The 17,157-nt window shown below is 45.7% G+C and overlaps 1 protein-coding gene across 1 annotated transcript in view; it reads left to right on the top strand.

The window, feature by feature from the left end:
* TMC2 (transmembrane channel like 2) overlaps window positions 1-17,157 on the top strand; it is a 69,187-nt gene that overhangs the window by 36,813 nt on the left and 15,217 nt on the right. Inside the window, exons 8-13 of the mRNA XM_047854440.1 lie at window positions 2,873-3,015; window positions 4,330-4,477; window positions 6,942-7,130; window positions 10,015-10,194; window positions 11,668-11,817; window positions 14,297-14,425. Of these exons, the coding sequence (XP_047710396.1) occupies window positions 2,873-3,015; window positions 4,330-4,477; window positions 6,942-7,130; window positions 10,015-10,194; window positions 11,668-11,817; window positions 14,297-14,425 (939 nt within the window). The remainder of the gene's footprint in view (window positions 1-2,872; window positions 3,016-4,329; window positions 4,478-6,941; window positions 7,131-10,014; window positions 10,195-11,667; window positions 11,818-14,296; window positions 14,426-17,157) is intronic.

The following is a 17,157-nucleotide window of genomic DNA, read 5'->3' on the forward strand; positions in this document are numbered from 1 at the left end:
TGCCCCTAAAATGTCTCAGGCCAGAATTAAAGTTTTGGAGAACTTCTATCCATCACCACGAAGCGACAGTGTCCGTTTCTCAGTGATTAAATCCTTTTCTGATGAGATCAACGAAGATATTAACAAAGGTGACTTTTTATTTTATTTTATTTTATTTTTAATTTTTTTTTTCAACGTTTATTTATTTTTTGGGGACAGAGAGAGACAGAGCATGAACGGGGGAGGGGCAGAGAGAGAGGGAGACACAGAATCGGAAACAGGCTCCAGGCTCTGAGCCATCAGCCCAGAGCCCGACGCGGGGCTCGAACTCCCGGACCGCGAGATCGTGACCTGGCTGAAGTCGGACGCTTAACCGACTGCGCCACCCAGGCGCCCCCAAAGGTGACTTTTTAAATACGGTGTAAGAAGTATGTCAACATTTGGCAGATTTTTATAACATACGGAACCATTATGTTCCCTGTGACCAAATACATGATGTTACAGAATTACGTGTGGGTAAAAGATAGTACAGGATGGAACAATTAAGCTTTAAAAACTTTACATCTCGAGATAATTTTTTATTAATTTTTTTTTAACGTTTATTTTATTTTTGGGACAGAGAGAGACAGAGCATGAACGGGGGAGGGGCAGAGAGAGAGGGAGACACAGAATCGGAAACAGGCTCCAGACTCTGAGCCATCAGCCCAGAGCCCGACGCGGGGCTCGAACTCACAGACCGCGAGATCGTGACCTGGCTGAAGTCGGACACTTAACCGACTGCGCCACCCAGGCGCCCCTCGAGATAATTTTTTAAAATCTTGGGACAATTTGAAGCTTACAGAAGAGCTGCGTAAATAGTACAGAGTTCCCATGTACCCCCCACCCAACTTCACTTTATGACACCATCTTACATGATCAAAACTAAGAAATTAATCTTGGTAGAATAGTAACTGAAGTGTGATATTTATTTGGATTTCACCAATTTTTCCACTAATATTCTTTTTCTATTCCAGGACCCAATTCAAAATCTCATACTGTATTTGTCATGTCTCCTTAGTCTCCTCCAAATCCATGACAATTCTCTGTCGTTCAGTGACCTTGGTACTTTTGAAGAGTACTGGACAGTGGTTTCGGAGAAGGTCCCTCAATCTGGGTATCTGTTCTCTCACGATTGTAGTGAGGTTATACATCACTGGGAAGCCTACCACAGAGATAATATGCCCTTCTCCGGGGGTCAGATCGGGGTTACATTATGCTGATGTGTGTTATTAGTGGTGATGTTAACAGTGACCAGTTGGTTAAAGTCGTGTCTGCCAGAATTCTCTGCCATAAAGTTAGTATTTTTCTCTTTTTAATTACTCGGTATTTTGGGGAGTGCGATGGATTTTAATATAACAAGGTATGAAAAGTCAATTACGTGATTCGGATTCTACATGACAACTAACATTTAAGATGACCGTTTATTGAGCTTACGTATCATATCAAAGAAACAACCCAGGGGCCCCGGGCTCAGTCGGTGGAGCGTCCGACTTCGGCTCAGGTCACGATCTCACAGTTCGTGGGTTCGAACCCCGTGTCAGGCTCTGTGCTGACGGCTCGGAGCCTGGAGCCTGCTTGGGATTCTGTGTCTCCTTCTCTCTCGTCCCCTCGCCTGTTTGCACTCTCTCTCTCTCCCTCTCTCAAAAATAAATACACATTAAAAAAAATTTTTAAAGAAGAAACAACCTTAGGTATATGAAAGACTGTTACGATTTGCCTCCCCTTTCCAGCTACATATCTATGTGAGGCCAGAATAACCCCCCGCTTTACATTGAGCAAAGATGTCAAAGAAGGGCCAAAATTCTAAGCTTCTGTTACAAATAAAAAGTGTACTGATTATACCTAAAACCAAATTATATCTGAAAACCAAACCAAAACTTGAAGTTCAGGGGTGCCTCGATGGGTCAGTCAGTCGAGCGTCCCGCTCTTGATTTCGGCTGAGGTCATGATCCCAGGGTCGTGGGATCGAGCCCCATGTTGGGCTCCATGCTGAGTGTGGAGCCTGCTTGAGATTCTCTCTCTCTTTCCTGCCCCTCTCCTTTGCTTGTGCACGCTCTCTCTTTCTCTCTAAAAAAATAAAATTAAAATAAAGGGGCTCCTGCGTGGCTCAGTCGGGTAGGCGTCTGACTTTCGAGTTTGGCTCAGGTCACGATCTCACGGTTCGTGAGTTCAAGCCCCACGTTGGGCTCTGTGCTGACAGCACAGAGCCTGCTTGGGATTTCCTTTCTCCCTCTCTCTCTTCCGCTCCCCCACTTACACTCGCTCTCTCTCTCTTTTTCTCTCTGTCTCTCTCTCTCAAAATAAATAAATACACTTTATAAATAAATAAGCTTGGAAAAAAAAAGCAAAAATCCTAAATAGAAATGAAAAAAAGACTTGAGGCTCAGATTCGACTGTGAGTCTTATAATGTATAGTTTTCTCTGTAAGTTTTGCACTGAGAAAGCTCACAGACTCCCACCTGCTTCCAGAGTGTTAAATCAAGACCCTGGCATTGTGGGGGGAAAGAATTTGGAGCTCTACGTGCCTGTGTGCGTGCACATGTGCACGCACACACACACACACACACACGCATCCCCTTATCCCCAATTTTATCCGGGATGTTAGCAACGCTCTCCTCCTCGTCCTGTATCTGTAAGCATTCTGTATAATGGAGAATAAAGAGAACAAAGGAGAGACATGGAGACATGGATAGACTCGGGAGCACTGGGGGAAGTAAGGTACCCACAATTCTTCCTTTCTCCTCTCAGACTCCCATTAACCCCCTGAGAAAGACATCCCCGGTAGAATGAAAGTGTCTGGTGACTATATGCACGAAGCTTACAAACCCGGAGCGTTTGATCTGCTGTCCCGCAGGGCTACATCAAGTATTCTGCTCTCTTCTACGGCTACTACAACAACCAGAGGACTATCGGGTGGCTGAGGTACAGGTTGCCCATGGCTTACTTTATGGTGGGGGTCAGCGTGTTCGGCTATAGCCTGATGATTGTCATTAGATCGTAAGTATGACCGTGTCTTTCACAGGCTTTTCATTTCCTTCACACAAACATCCCGCTCCTATGGCCACTCTGTGCCTGCTTACCTTCCTGTGGGAATTTAGAGAGAAAATAAGGAAACAAAGAATGCAGATATGCATTGTCGTATGTAGTATAAAAGGCATAAACAGGGTAATAGGGGAAGTTTGGGGAAATGGGATAGAAGCATCTTTACATGATGCTGAGAACTGCCAATCGCACTGAGAGTCTGGGGGACAGCATTGTATGCAAAGGAAGAGCATGTGCAAAGGGCCTGAGGCAGCAGATATCCTAATGAGTTCCAAAACCTGTCAAAAGGCCAGTGTGGCTTGAGAGGGAGCAAGTACCTGATAAGGTAAGACCAGAGAAGTCTTTGAGGTCTGTTTTTGCTTTCCCTGGAGCTCAGCTTCTTCAAAAAAAAAAAAAAAAAAACAACTCTCCTGCTCCTCTGTAGCTCTAGCTTGCATGTCAGCACTGAGCCCCTCACTTATCGACAAAACAGCGCAAAGGAACATATATGGTGCGATTAACGATGGGTTAACGATGGTGTCCTCTCTAGCCCCAACTCCACCTGTCTCTGTGGTCAGAAATGGCCTTTTAATTCGTCGGTGCCTCTTCATTTATATTCTCTGAAGAAAAACCTTGGCCCGTGAATTGCCTTCTTCGAAGCCAGGGGACCCCAATCAGCACAGGCTGGTGCAGGGTGGGGGACACCGTCTCCTGCACAAACCTGACTACCAGGGCCCACCCACCCTTCAGCAAGGCCGTAAGAGGTCACTCCTCCCAGAAGCGTACGAGTAGCTGCGTCTGCAGGAGAAGAGTGGGGCACTCTGGGAGCCTGGATAGGACCTCTGAAAGGGCAGTGTGCGGGCCCAGCATGGCTTTCTATCACATCATCTCGGGGGAAAACGCTGCCGTCCGCCAGGGCCTGCCCTGGACGTGACAGTAACCACCAGGTGATAGGCAGCCGTCCGGCCAGCTCCATCAGGCAACAAAGAAAAGCAAGGAGATAAGCTTGGCCCTCGTGTTGTTACATTTCCCCCCTGCTATTATCCCAGATAAGTACAGAGATATGGAATGTTTCCCCGATGAACCAGAAAGCTAACTAAGCCCCTGGAGTAGCAAATCCCGAAAGCCAGCACATGAGACGGAGAGGCGAGACCTGTCCTGGCTATCGTTAGCCCAATTCAAATCGTGTTAGCTCTCTCCTCCCCATTGGATGTCTGCCATCTGTGCCCCAGACCCGCTGAGGCCAAGGTTCCCTGGGCAGTCATAACAGCAGTGGTGTGCACCCTACAGGATGGCCAGCAATACCCAGGGCAGCGCAAGCGAGGGGGAGAGTGCTAACTTCACCTTCAGCTTCAAGATGTTCACCAGCTGGGATTACCTGATCGGGAATTCAGAGACAGCCGACAACAAGTATGCCTCCATCACCACCAGCTTCAAGGTAGGTGCCTAGAGTAGTTCCTACTTCCTGGGGGGAGCTTCGGGTCCCGCTGGTCATTAGGGGACTTCACCCAGCTGGGGCATGGTAGATAAGATCCCCCAAGTAATTTGTGGTAAGAGCTCTACCAGAAGTGTGGGCCTAGCTCTCAAGCCTTCCGGAAAGGATGCTCAGGACTGATACCCACCATCTGTTTTTTAATATGGTGGAGACTCATGGATGCTGAGACCTGGTCCTGCCTGTTTCTTCGTGGAACTGTTTTCTGCCAGAGGGAGTAGAAGGACTCAAGTGGGGCTGCAGTTCTCAACCTTTTATGCACGATGGAATCACCTCAGCAGCTTTAAAAATCTTTTGGACCCAAACCCCCAGAGATTCTGGAGTCATTGGTCAGGGGCTGGGGAATTCCTGGCAATGGAGTCTTTGAAAGCTCTCTGAGAGATTAGGAAACCTAGAAAGAGTAGCGAATGCTGGTTGTGGGAGTCAATTAAATGTGCAACTCCAGGGGCGCCTGGGTGGCTCAGTCGGTTGAGCGTCCGACTTTGGCTCAGGTCATGATCTCGCGGTTCGTGGGTTCGAGCCCCGCGTCGGGCTCTGTGCTGACGGCTCAGAGCCTGGAGCCTGCTTCGGATTCTGTGTCTCCCTCTCTCTCTGCCCCCTCCCCACTTGTGCTCTGTCTCTCTCTGTCTCTCAAAAGTAAATAAACGTTAAAAAAAATTTTTTTTAAATGTTCAACTCCATATTTAATTATCTCATTGATTTGTCACAAAAGATATGTGAGGTGGCCTATACATCTCTATTTATTTTAAAAAATAGAAGCAGACCTAAGGGTAAGCAAATGAATGAAGGCAGAAACTGGTATGCCAAAGCACTGTGCATCTTATTTTTTCCTCCATGACTGTAAAAACCATTCAGAGCTATTGATAGTTCAATATTTCCCCCATGCGACCAGTCAGACTTTCTTCCCTCACGACCTGCCAAAGGTCAGATGCACGACATCAGTGTGCTTGTCTTCTTCCCTCCCCTCTCTCCTTGCCCTTCCTGGCCGAAGAGGGCTGCTGCAATGCAGACAGACGGCAGGGACACCCACCAGGGGCAGAGCTTGGGCTCAGCAGCTCACTACATGGGTTTCATGAGCCCATAGTCCTGACAGCTTGGCAGTGGGGAGCTCAGGGAGCTGCCTGGGTTCTCCTCCCTTCTCCTTCTCCCAGCACCGGGGGCCCATTGACAGAGCATCCAAGGGCAGGAAAGGGATCAGTGAGGGCTCTGCCTCTTCCTCCAGGCCTATCTGAGAAAGACAGAGAAGGTCAATGCCTATGAAGCACTTTAAACATCTGGGAAGGTGAAAGCTGCTTCTCTGAGTCTATTAAAACCAGGGATAAACCCTTACATAACAGGACACACGTGCCAACAGCATGAGCTGAGGTATATGAACGGGTTGATAAATTAGTTAAATCTGAACCTGAACATAGTAACTGTTTATTGAGTGGAAAAGTCTCCTTCCAGGTACTTTGGAAACTGGGAGGCCTCATTTATCATCTTTGGTCTGCCATATACTGCCATCTTGTGTCCTCATAGAGAATTACAGATGCAGGATGCAAAGTTTATAATAAAAAAAAATCTATTGTATTTTTATATACTAACAGCAAACAATTAGAAAAAATTTTTTAATCCCATTTACAATAAAATTACATGAATTACATAAAATTCTTAGGAACAGAGTTAACGACAACAAATATACAAGATGGCTACACCAAAAAATATGACATTTCTGAAAGAAACTAAGAAACTCTAAATAAATAGATATACCATGTTCATAGATTAGAACAGGGATCAGCAAATTATGGCCCAGGGGAAAATCCAGCCTCCTGCCTATTTTTGTAAATAAGATTTTATTAAAACAAAGCCATGCCTATTTATTGCCATATTGTCAAAGGTTGTTTTCATGGAGTTGTGAGAGAGACCATATGATTTGCAGAGCCCAAGCTATATACTATATGGCTCTTACTAGAAAATGTTTGCTGGCCCCTGGATTAGAAGACTCAATATTCTTAACATTTCATTGTAATCTATTTAATCTATAGTTTTAAAACAATCCCAGTCAGACAGTTGCTGAAATCTTTCCGGGCCTTAGTATCTGAGATATGGGTAATAATAGAAACTACTCCATTGGTTTGTTTTGGGGATTAGGAGAGATAATGCAAAGCAAGGGTTTAATACCACGTCTGGCATATAGTAAGTATTCAATAAATCTAAGCTTTTGTTATCACATGTTCCAAAATAGCAATAACAATAAGCTATATCGTCTTAAAGAAAATTATTCTCCATAGGGCCACAGTGCTCTGCACCACCTCCTTTGTAGTATTTCATTTATGAAAATATAGTAAATAGTCATCTCAGGAACCCAACAACAATGGTTCCTGTTGGTTCCTGGCCTGTAATTAGTCACATCTCCTTTCCACACATTAAGGAATCGATAGTGGATGAACAAGAGAGTAACAAAGAAGAAAATATCCATCTGACAAGATTTCTCCGGGTCCTGGCCAACTTTCTCATCATCTGCTGTTTGTGTGGAAGTGGATACCTCATTTATTTTGTGGTGAAGCGATCGCAGGAATTCTCCAAAATGCAGAATGTCAGCTGGTATGAAAGAAATGAGGTAAAGAGGACATCTCTGTGGAAGTGAAGATTGAGGGCAAACACAGAAATTATATTCATTCCTATGCCATTCTGCTGAATTAATTGAAAATCTGGATTATGGGACATCTTTTAAAGAGTGAAATTACATCCCTTTCTAGTCAGGTAGCATGAACCTTTGAACCAAGAGTCACCTCTTATAAGGCTTTTGTAGGTTGATAAAGCTGCATTATAATTAGCATGTCAGTCAACTGAATAGTCAGTTGTCTTAGCACCAATTATTAAAAAGGTGATCCTTTCTTCACAGCTCTACAGTGCCATGCATCAAAAATCAAGTATCTGTTAATGTGTGGGTGTGATTCTGGGATCTCTAATCTATTCCATTGGTTTATTTACCTGTTCCTGCACTAAACACACACTGATAAACTATGGCTTTATAGTACGTATTGATATCGGGTAGACTGAGTTCCCTCCCAACAAGATCCACAATAGGATGCATTGAAGTTTCATTGTAATTATATTAAATCCGTAAATCTCTTTTGGCAATCTAACATCTTAGTAGCTAGCAAAAATGGCTACAAATTCTTCCCCTTATTGTATTCTTATATTTGTTTGCAATATGATTTTCTAACTCCTCTCATGAAGAGGTGGAATCTGTTTCCCCATCCCTTGAATCCAACTAGGCTTGGCCATGTAAGCTCCTTTAGCCAGTGAGACAGTAACACCCATGATATAAGCAGACTTGAAAAGGGCTTGTGTATTAGAACTTGCTCTCTTGGAAACCCCGAGATCTCCACCATGTGAATAGTTCCAGACTAGCCTGTTGAATGATGAGAGATACAGGACCCATTTATCTCATCATTCTACATTATAGCCAGCCAATGACCAGACATATGAATGAAGCCATCAACCATCAGCTGACCACAGATACACGAATGAAGGCAGGTGAGGCCAGCAAAAGAACCACCTACCTAAGCCCAAAGAACAAAATACTGACCCACAGAATCATGAGCTACATAAATTAAATAAAAAGAATCTATTTCCTCCCACAAAGCAAGAAAGGATAAAAAAAGAAATATGGAACTTATAGGACAAATGTAAAGCACAAAATCAGACAGATTTAAATCTAAATCTATCAGTGATTACAATAAATGTAAATGGATTACAACTACAGTTTAAAGGCAATGATAATTGGATTGAATTTTTTAAAAACTACATGCTATTTACAATGAACCTATCTAAAACATCAGGTCACTAAGCTGTGAGGGGGATACAAAAGATGCTTGACATGGATTCTGCCCTTAAGTGGATTTTGTAGTTTCCTTAGGAAGCAGATTTGACAAGAATAAACCAAAGTACGAACAGAAATAGGCTGGAATAGTGATCAAATAAGATGTTTTGGGTTACAGATGTGTGGCAGGTGGAGAGGCCAATGTGAGCTGGAGAGACAGAGGGAGTTTGTGGCAAAGGCAGGAATTAATCTGTGCATTAAAGAAACATGTGAAGAAAGGTAGCAGTGGAAGAGGTGCAGTGATGGCTTTCCAGGTGGGAAGCACTGCATGAGCCAGTGTGAAGGTATGAAGATGATGAGAAACCAAGCCAACAGTCAGTGTGACAGAATGTGAGGGAGTCAGAACCAGCCCAGAAGAGTTGACCCACCTGTACCTTGGTCAGCAGTTTAAGGATTTACTCTCCACTAGATGAGCAGTTTTAATTTCAGAAAGAATGTTCTACTGTGGTCAGATTCAGTTACACGAGTAGGATTCTCCCAAAATTGGAGCCAAAATTTAATGCTTACCAGGCTCTGGGCTAGTAGACTTACATCCATCATCTATTCTGACTCTCACAACAAGAACTGTCTTTCCCACTTTATATGTGAAGAAACAAGGAGCCTGAGCTCCTATCTCTGAAGGAATTATGTAACTTTTCCTGAATTACAAAGCCAGCAAATGATAGAGCTGGGGCTCAATCCCAGAGAGCTAACTCCAAATGGCATACTCTATTTTTAAAATTTTTTGTTAAGTTTATTTATTTTTTTTTTAATTTTTTTTCAACGTTTTTATTTATTTCTGGGACAGAGAGAGACAGAGCATGAACGGGGGAGGGGCAGAGAGAGAGGGAGACACAGAATCGGAAACAGGCTCCAGGCTCTGAGCCATCAGCCCAGAGCCTGACGCGGGGCTCGAACTCACAGACCGTGAGATCGTGACCTGGCTGAAGTCGGACGCTTAACCGACTGCGCCACTCAGGCGCCCCAAGTTTATTTATTTTTGAGAGAGAGAGAGAGAGAGAAGAGATGAAGAAGGGGCAGAGAGAGAGAGAGAGAGAGCGAATCCCAAGCAGGCTCTGCACTGTCAGCACAGAGCCCGACATAGGGCTCAGTCTCACGAACCGTGAGATCATGACCTGAGCTGAAATCAAGAGTCAGACCATTAACCGACTGAGCCACCCCAGCACCCTGAAATGCGATACTGTTAACCACATCTCCCTGCTATTAGTTCCCTCCTGTGATTTGAGCTGCCTATCTTCCATGATCCTGAGATAAGAGCTACCACAGTGACTCTTGCCCAGCTCATGACTTTTACAGAACACAAAACACTGTTCCATATGTTAATTCATTTATTTCTCAAAGAAAGTTTGTTATTTCTATCAAGACTAATGGCAACATCATGAGAGCAACCAGTCACAGAGCAGGTATGATGTGTGGGACATACAGTGACTGCTCAGGGTGTGTTGGTCCCTTAGCCAAGGCCACACAGCAAGTTGTGGAGACCAGAGGGCATCTCCAGAGGCAGAGGAGGGGGCAAGAAGGAGCCGGGGATTCATGGCCCTAGGGAGTGCAGAGATGGTGGCCAAGCAAGTGATATTAATGGCACAAGTCATCCAGGCTTTCCTGATTTTCTCAGGTAGAAATTGTGATGTCCCTGCTTGGTATGTTTTGTCCCCCTTTGTTTGAAACCATCGCTGCCCTGGAGAATTACCACCCACGCATTGGACTGAAGTGGCAGCTCGGACGCATCTTTGCACTCTTCCTGGGGAACCTCTACACATTTCTCCTGGCCCTGATGGATGATGTTCACCTCAAGGTAAAGACCACCAACTCCCCCTAATCCCTGGTGCCCACCAAATTTCCTTTTCCCACTGTAATAATTTCCTTATGAGCAATTCCTATTAAGCGAAGAAACTTTGGAAAGTTGAGGAAATGAAAATGAAGAAAAAAATATCCCCAGCATCCTATGACCCAAAGACAACCATTGTTAACATTGCGCTGCAGGTCTTTACGGTTTTTTCCTCAGTTGTCTTTTTTACATCATATACATGTCATTTGGTCCCCTTAATATTTTATCTGCAGCCTCTCCTATGTTGTATCGTAGCTGCCATGAATGTTTACCAGCCAAGTAAGTGTCCATTGAGATGATATGGCATGATTGACCCAACCTTTCATCACTGCTCACCTGACGGTTATGGAGCACCCACTATGTCAGGCCCTGAAGGTACAGCAGACAGCAAGACACGGTGCTGTTCCAAGGGTATTCACATCTAGGGTGGGAGACAGACTCGTTCATTACAGCATGCTGTGGCATGTGCTTCAATGGGGGCAAGCCCAGGCAGCATGGCAGTGCATAGGAGGGACTCCAGATTTCCCCTGCCCAACCTGAGAGTCTTACAAGACACTGGAAAAAACAGAGGGAACGGCTGGTCCAAACAAGGAACTGCAGGATGGCTAAGAAAGGAACGGAGGGAAGAAGGGGAAAATGAACCTAAGGGAAGGGTCAAATGATGATGGTCCTCTTCCCCACCCCTTCCTCCTCATTATTGGGCTGCATGAATTTTTACCTGAGGTTATCAGAAAGCTATTGGAAGGTTCTAAGCCTGGAAGTAATTGTATCTGTCCTTTGTCTACCCCTCCACCTTCATTTCTGGCTTTCCTCCTACCCCAGTGAACTGCTCTCTTCTCCTGAACCTCACATTTCTTCCCCAGGACAAAAATTTCTCTTGCCTGTCTCTCCACCCTTCTCCCCTTCTTTGACTAGCTGACTAATCCTCCCCAAGGTTTTGTCTCAGATGTCACTGCCTCCAGGAGATTCTCTGTGGCCCCCAGGGTCTGACGTGGATTTCCTTGGTCCCCAGAGGATATTTCCCATAGCTCTTATCACCCTGTTCTATAATTGACTGTTCATCTCTGTCACCTACTAGACTGTGAACTTTCTGAGGACCCTGCCTTGCATGCCCAGAATAGACTCTCAAAGAAATTATTCTCAAAAGAAGAATGAACGACTGGATAGATGGATGGATGGATGGATGGATGGATGGGTGGGTGGATGGATAATAACTTAGAAAAGATATCTTCGTAGGAAAGACCCAAGGACTTCAGCCAAATGCCCCCCTCTCCTGTACAGACTGAAAGGCTGGGAAGGTATTCTTATAAAGACTGTTGTGGGGTAGGACAGAGGCCAGGTGGCAGGGTAGTGGCATATTCTGCTTTAATTGTTGTTCCCATGGAAACAGTTGGACCACCCTTGGCTCCTTCCAATCCACATCTCCATCTTCCATTTTAGCTTTCTAATGAAGAGAAAATAAAGAACCTCACTCACTGGACTCTGTTTAACTATTACAACTCCTCGGGTTGGAATGAGAGTGTCCCCCGGCCACCCCTGCACCCTGCAGATGTGCCCCGGGGTTCTTGCTGGGAGACAGCTGTGGGCATTGTGAGTAATTATGCTTCCCTGAAAAAGTGATCCCTGTTCTCAGTTCTTTGTTATTTCTTCCTTGATGTTTCTATTTTTAAGCCACCAAAATGTCAAGCCAGTATTTCTTCAGAAAGTTTCACCTTTTCTCTTCTCCCTTTTTTTTCAGCATCCCACATATTTCTCTGAATGCTCTGTTCAGCAGTCTAATGCCACTTGTATTCATTTAGAGTTTTACTGCAGATTTCACTGAAAGCCTGAGGCTTCTCCACCCGGAAATAATGAATAAATACTCCTAAAAATTGAATGCAGGATTTGTGTGTGCATATGCCTCTGTGCATTATTGTAAAGAGAATTAATGGTTTGGATTAGTCTCAACAATTAATAACTACCCTTTCTCCTAACCACTGTCACCACTGTTCCTGTGGGTCGCACCGTGTGGACTTCAAAGGCTAATGTCTTTCGTCTTCCTGGGCAGACACTTAAAGTATTTGCAGGCAACACAGGGATCAGCGGCCCTCTTTTCCTCAATTTTTGCACAGGATTTCTATTCGGATGCCACCCTGCTGAGACGCAGAGTTTATCACTTCTTCGTGGGCTCCCTGAAGAACCCACTCACATCCCCCCGCATCAGACAACAGTGTTTTTAAATTTTTTTTTTCAACGTTTATTTATTTTTGGGACAGAGAGAGACAGAGCATGAACGGGGGAGGGGCAGAGAGAGAGGAAGACACAGAATCGGAAACAGGCTCCAGGCTCTGAGCCATCAGCCCAGAGCCCGACGCGGGGCTCGAACCCACGGACCGCGAGATCGTGACCTGGCTGAAGTCGGACGCTTAACCGACTGCGCCACCCAGGCGCCCCGTAACAACAGTGTTTTTAACTGAGGATGGCAAAGTACAATGAAGGAGGGGATTACATCACTCAGTCCATCAAACACTGCCTACGAATCCACGAGCAGATGTTTTCCTGCTGCACAGTGTCCTTCCCATGTGGCCCTGGGGGGCCTTTTCTCCCTCCTGCCCCCCGAGCCTTCCCTCCATGGAGGGCTCAGACTCACCATTTCTTGTCTCCTCCAGTCCAGATTCCCCCATACTCTTTAAATCCTCCTCTTCGTTATTGTACAAAGCAACCCAGCTTCCCTAGCTCATGCATTTCTTTTTTTTTTTTTTAATTTTTTTTTCAACGTTTATTTATTTTTGGGACAGAGAGAGACAGAGCATGAACGGGGGAGGGGCAGAGAGAGAGGGAGACACAGAATCGGAAACAGGTTCCAGGCTCTGAGCCATGAGCCCAGAGCCCGACGCGGGGCTCGAACTCACGGACCGCGAGATCGTGACCTGGCTGAAGTCGGACGCTTAACCGACTGCGCCACCCAAGCGCCCCCCTAGCTCATGCATTTCTAAAGCCCTCACGTGTGTAACAGAGAAGGCGTCCTCAAGTCAATGAAACCCACCCTCCTTAGAAGGCCAAAGAGAGTTTATTACCTACATGGTTCCTTTGGAGTATTCTGCGATAGAATGTCTCATTTCCTGCTTGGATGCCCATCACCGTTCCAAACACTGATTAAAGCTTGTCTCTTTCTGAACCTGTAGCAATGACAAGTGTGAGCTGTTAAATACTGCTCACCTGTACCCTCCACCGCCTCCACCCCAGGCCCCAGAGCATCACCTTGCCCAGACGTGGAGACCTGATACACGTTGATTTGTCTTTTACTTAGGAGCATTAACTTGAATTATTATTGAGGAATACTACCGAAAACTCATCAGCCGTTCATCCAGCATTTATTAATCATCTTGGAGGATGCAAACAATGAATAAAGCAGACCCTGTGCCCCATAGGAACTCCAAGACATCTTAAAAATTGTGATAATGCCTGGTGGATCTTTTCCACTTTTTTAAATTAATAAATTATATTCACCCTATAAAGCAGAGAAAAGCTTTGCTTTTGGCTCTTCCATTGTGTGCCTCGTGTAAAATCTGCATTATTATCTCCATATAGCAAGCAAAACATCCAATTAGCAGGAGATGAAGAATGCTGGCTGTTGTCCTGAGGGCAAGTGGTCAGATTCAGTCTTAGCTGGGGGCAGCTGCACGTCAGAGGAGGTGGGGGGAGCAAGGAGGGAGACTTCAGATCCTCTCTCTGTGCAACAGTGCTGATAACTACCATATACTGGGCCTTGCCAATGTGCCGGGCAATTCACATGCATAATCACTAAGCTTCCCAATAACCCTGCAAGGCTGATATCATTATCAGCTTCGAGAGGCCCCGAGATTATTCCAAAGCAATGCAATTGGTAACTTGTAGAGCTAGGACCTAAAAATAAACATTTTCCCAAGCCGAGGGGCCTTTTTCTGCACTACCTCTCTGTCCCCAAGAACCAGAAGGTCGCAGAGAAGCTTCAGGTGGGTGAGGAAGACTTTGCATGGCTGCAGTCCACTGGAAGGGATCGGCAAGGTTTGACCTTAACCAGGCCCTTTTCCTGTGTTCCGCCTTGCAGGAATTCATGAGGCTGACGGTGTCTGACATGCTGGTAACCTACATCACCATCCTGCTGGGGGACTTCGTGCGAGCTTGCTTCGTCCGGTTCATGAACTACTGCTGGTGCTGGGACCTGGAGGCTGGGTTTGTAGGTCACCGTTTCAGGGACATTTCCGCAAGAAGGCATCTCAGCCATCCTGTCTGATATAGCCAGATGCATTCCTAGGCATTTATTTAGATAATTGATGCCAATCTCTGCTCTGGGAAGTATTGACGTATCCCATGTGTATGTCCTTTAAGTGTCATATTTGCCTTCTCAGAGGAAACTCCACTTCCCCCACGCCCCCATGTAATTAACAATGCAGCCTTCCTATCCGGGAAATGGGGGCATTTGGTCTGGGGAAAAGTGGAGCCCATGCTTCAGTGCTGAGCAGATGGTAATAAAGAAATGCCACAGTGGCATCGCCTCTCATTCGAGAAGGCAAAGAACACTAGCCTTTGAAGTCCGCACTGAGCAAGCGATGGGAACGGTAATGGAAGTGGATGAGGGGACAAGGTAGCTCGTAATTTTTGAGACTCTGTGAAATCTCGGGGTGGGAGAGGGCAGATGTGGACATGACTGTTTCAGAAAGTCTTGGAACACCCAAAGAACACAGTCGCCATTGGTGCAGTCTTCTGGATTATGCTCTGAGAAACCTCTTTGGATTCATTCCCTCCACCTGGAATACTCCTCTTCCCCACCTGCCTAGGAAACTGCTCGTTCTAAATGTGGGTCATTTCCCCTCTGGGTGGCCTTCTGCGATATGGCAGAATCTCTGACCTCATCCATCCTGTGTGTGGCTCTCTCACAACGCATCACTCACTGACCCTGTAGTCACTGGTGTTGGGGTGGGGGGCACTTTCCCTGAACTGAGCCCCATATCTTGTTTACCTGAGTCGTTTTCATCCTGGCCTGCAATAGAATTGGCCTGGCCTCGGGGCGCCTGGGTGGCGCAGTCGGTTAGGCGTCCGACTTCAGCCAGGTCACGATCTCGCGCTCCGTGAGTTCGAGCCCCGCGTCGGGCTCTGGGCTGATGGCTCAGAGCCTGGAGCCTGTTTCCGATTCTGTGTCTCCCTCTCTCTCTGCCCCTCCCCTGTTCATGCTCTGTCTCTCTCTGTCCCAAAAATAAATAAACGTTGAAAAAAAAAAATTAAAAAAAAAGAATTGGCCTGGCCTAGGTAAGGGCTCCAGTACAGGTTTGTGTCATATTTTTTTTTTCTTTTAGTCACCAACCACAATGTTACACAAGCCTCTTCAACTCCTCCTCATAGCAAGGAAAACTTCATAATTTCATCTGAGAACAAGAGTAATCAACTTTATGCTCAAAGAGAATGCCATCTTTATTTTTTTATTTAAAAAATTTTTCGGGGCGCCTGGGTGGCTCAGTCGGTTAAGCGGCCGACTTCGGCTCAGGTCACGATCTCACGGTCCATGAGTTCGAGCCCCACGTCGGGCTCTGTGCTGACAGCTCAGAGCCTGCAGCCTGTTTCAGATTCTGTGTCTCCCTCTCTCTGACCCTCCCCTGTTCATGCTCTGTCTCTCCCTGTCTCAAAAATAAATAAAAACGTTAAAAAAAATTAAAAAAAAAATTTTTTTTTCAATCTTTATTTATTTCTTTTAATTTTTTTTAACGTTTATTTATTTTTGAGACAGAGAGAGACAGAGCATGAATGGGGGAGGGTCAGAGAAAAAGAGACACAGAATCTGAAACAGGCTCCAGGCTCCGAGCTGTCAGCACAGAGCCCGATGTGGGGCTCAAACTCGTGAAACGCAAGATCATGACCTGAGCTGAAGTCGGCCGCTTAACGGACTGAGCCACCCAGGCGCCCCAAGGAAAAAAATTTTAATATTCATTTTTAATCTATTTTGTTTATGGGGGGGAGGGGCAAAGAGAGAATTCCAAGCAGGCTGTGCTCTGTCAGTGCAGAGCCTGACATGGGGCTCGATCTCACGAACCATGAGATCATGACCTGAGCCAAAATCAACAGTTGGATGCTCAACTGACTGAGCCACCCAGGCGCCCTGGGGTGAGGAAAAATTTTCTAACCGGGACACAAAACCCAGCAGATGAGAAGTTTTTAAAAATATTTTTAAACGTTAAATTTCAAATTTCTAAGATTTAACCCTCCCGTATCTGGAATACGTATGTTTCCTCCCTTGATCCATGCCTGACCTTCCTTTCTCTCTCTCTCTTGACTTCTTCCTCCTCCCCACCCCCCCCCCCGTCACCTTTGACCTCCATTCCCCAAAGGACAAATGGGGAAGTCGGTTTAAGCATGCTGCATAAGGAGGCCCAACTCCCTAGTGCTCACACGCTTTGCGTTCTTTCGCATAGTTGACGGATCTCCGAAACTCTGAAAATCAGATTCAGGCTGAAAATAGGAATCTGGCTGAGCTCTTTCAACTGCTCTGAGACTAGAGGAAGGTGAAAAGGAGAAAAGAGAATTGAAAGAGTGGTTTAGTTATTTTGTTTGCTTGTTTGCTTTAAGAAAATGTTTATGATGTTTATTTATGTTTGAGAGAGACAGAGTGCGAGTAGGGGAGGGGCAGAGAGAGAGGGAGACTCAGAATCTGAAGCAGGCTCCAGGCTCTGAGCTGTCAGCCCGACACAGGGCTTGAACTCACAAGTGTGAGATCATGACCTAAGCAGGAGCCAGTCGCCTAACCGACTGAGCCACCCAGGTGCCCCTGCCGGTTTGCTTTCAAAACGATGGTTTTATTTGACTCCTCATCTGATTACTCGCATTTGGTTATTTATTCGATTTATGCCTCGGCTATAATTTCAAGGTCCATCTCTGATTAGAGCATTGATAAAACGTTCTCCTAGGGGCTAGTGCCCT

This window comes from Prionailurus viverrinus, chromosome A3 (assembly GCF_022837055.1).
Source record: "Prionailurus viverrinus isolate Anna chromosome A3, UM_Priviv_1.0, whole genome shotgun sequence".
Classification (NCBI taxonomy): domain Eukaryota; kingdom Metazoa; phylum Chordata; class Mammalia; order Carnivora; family Felidae; genus Prionailurus; species Prionailurus viverrinus.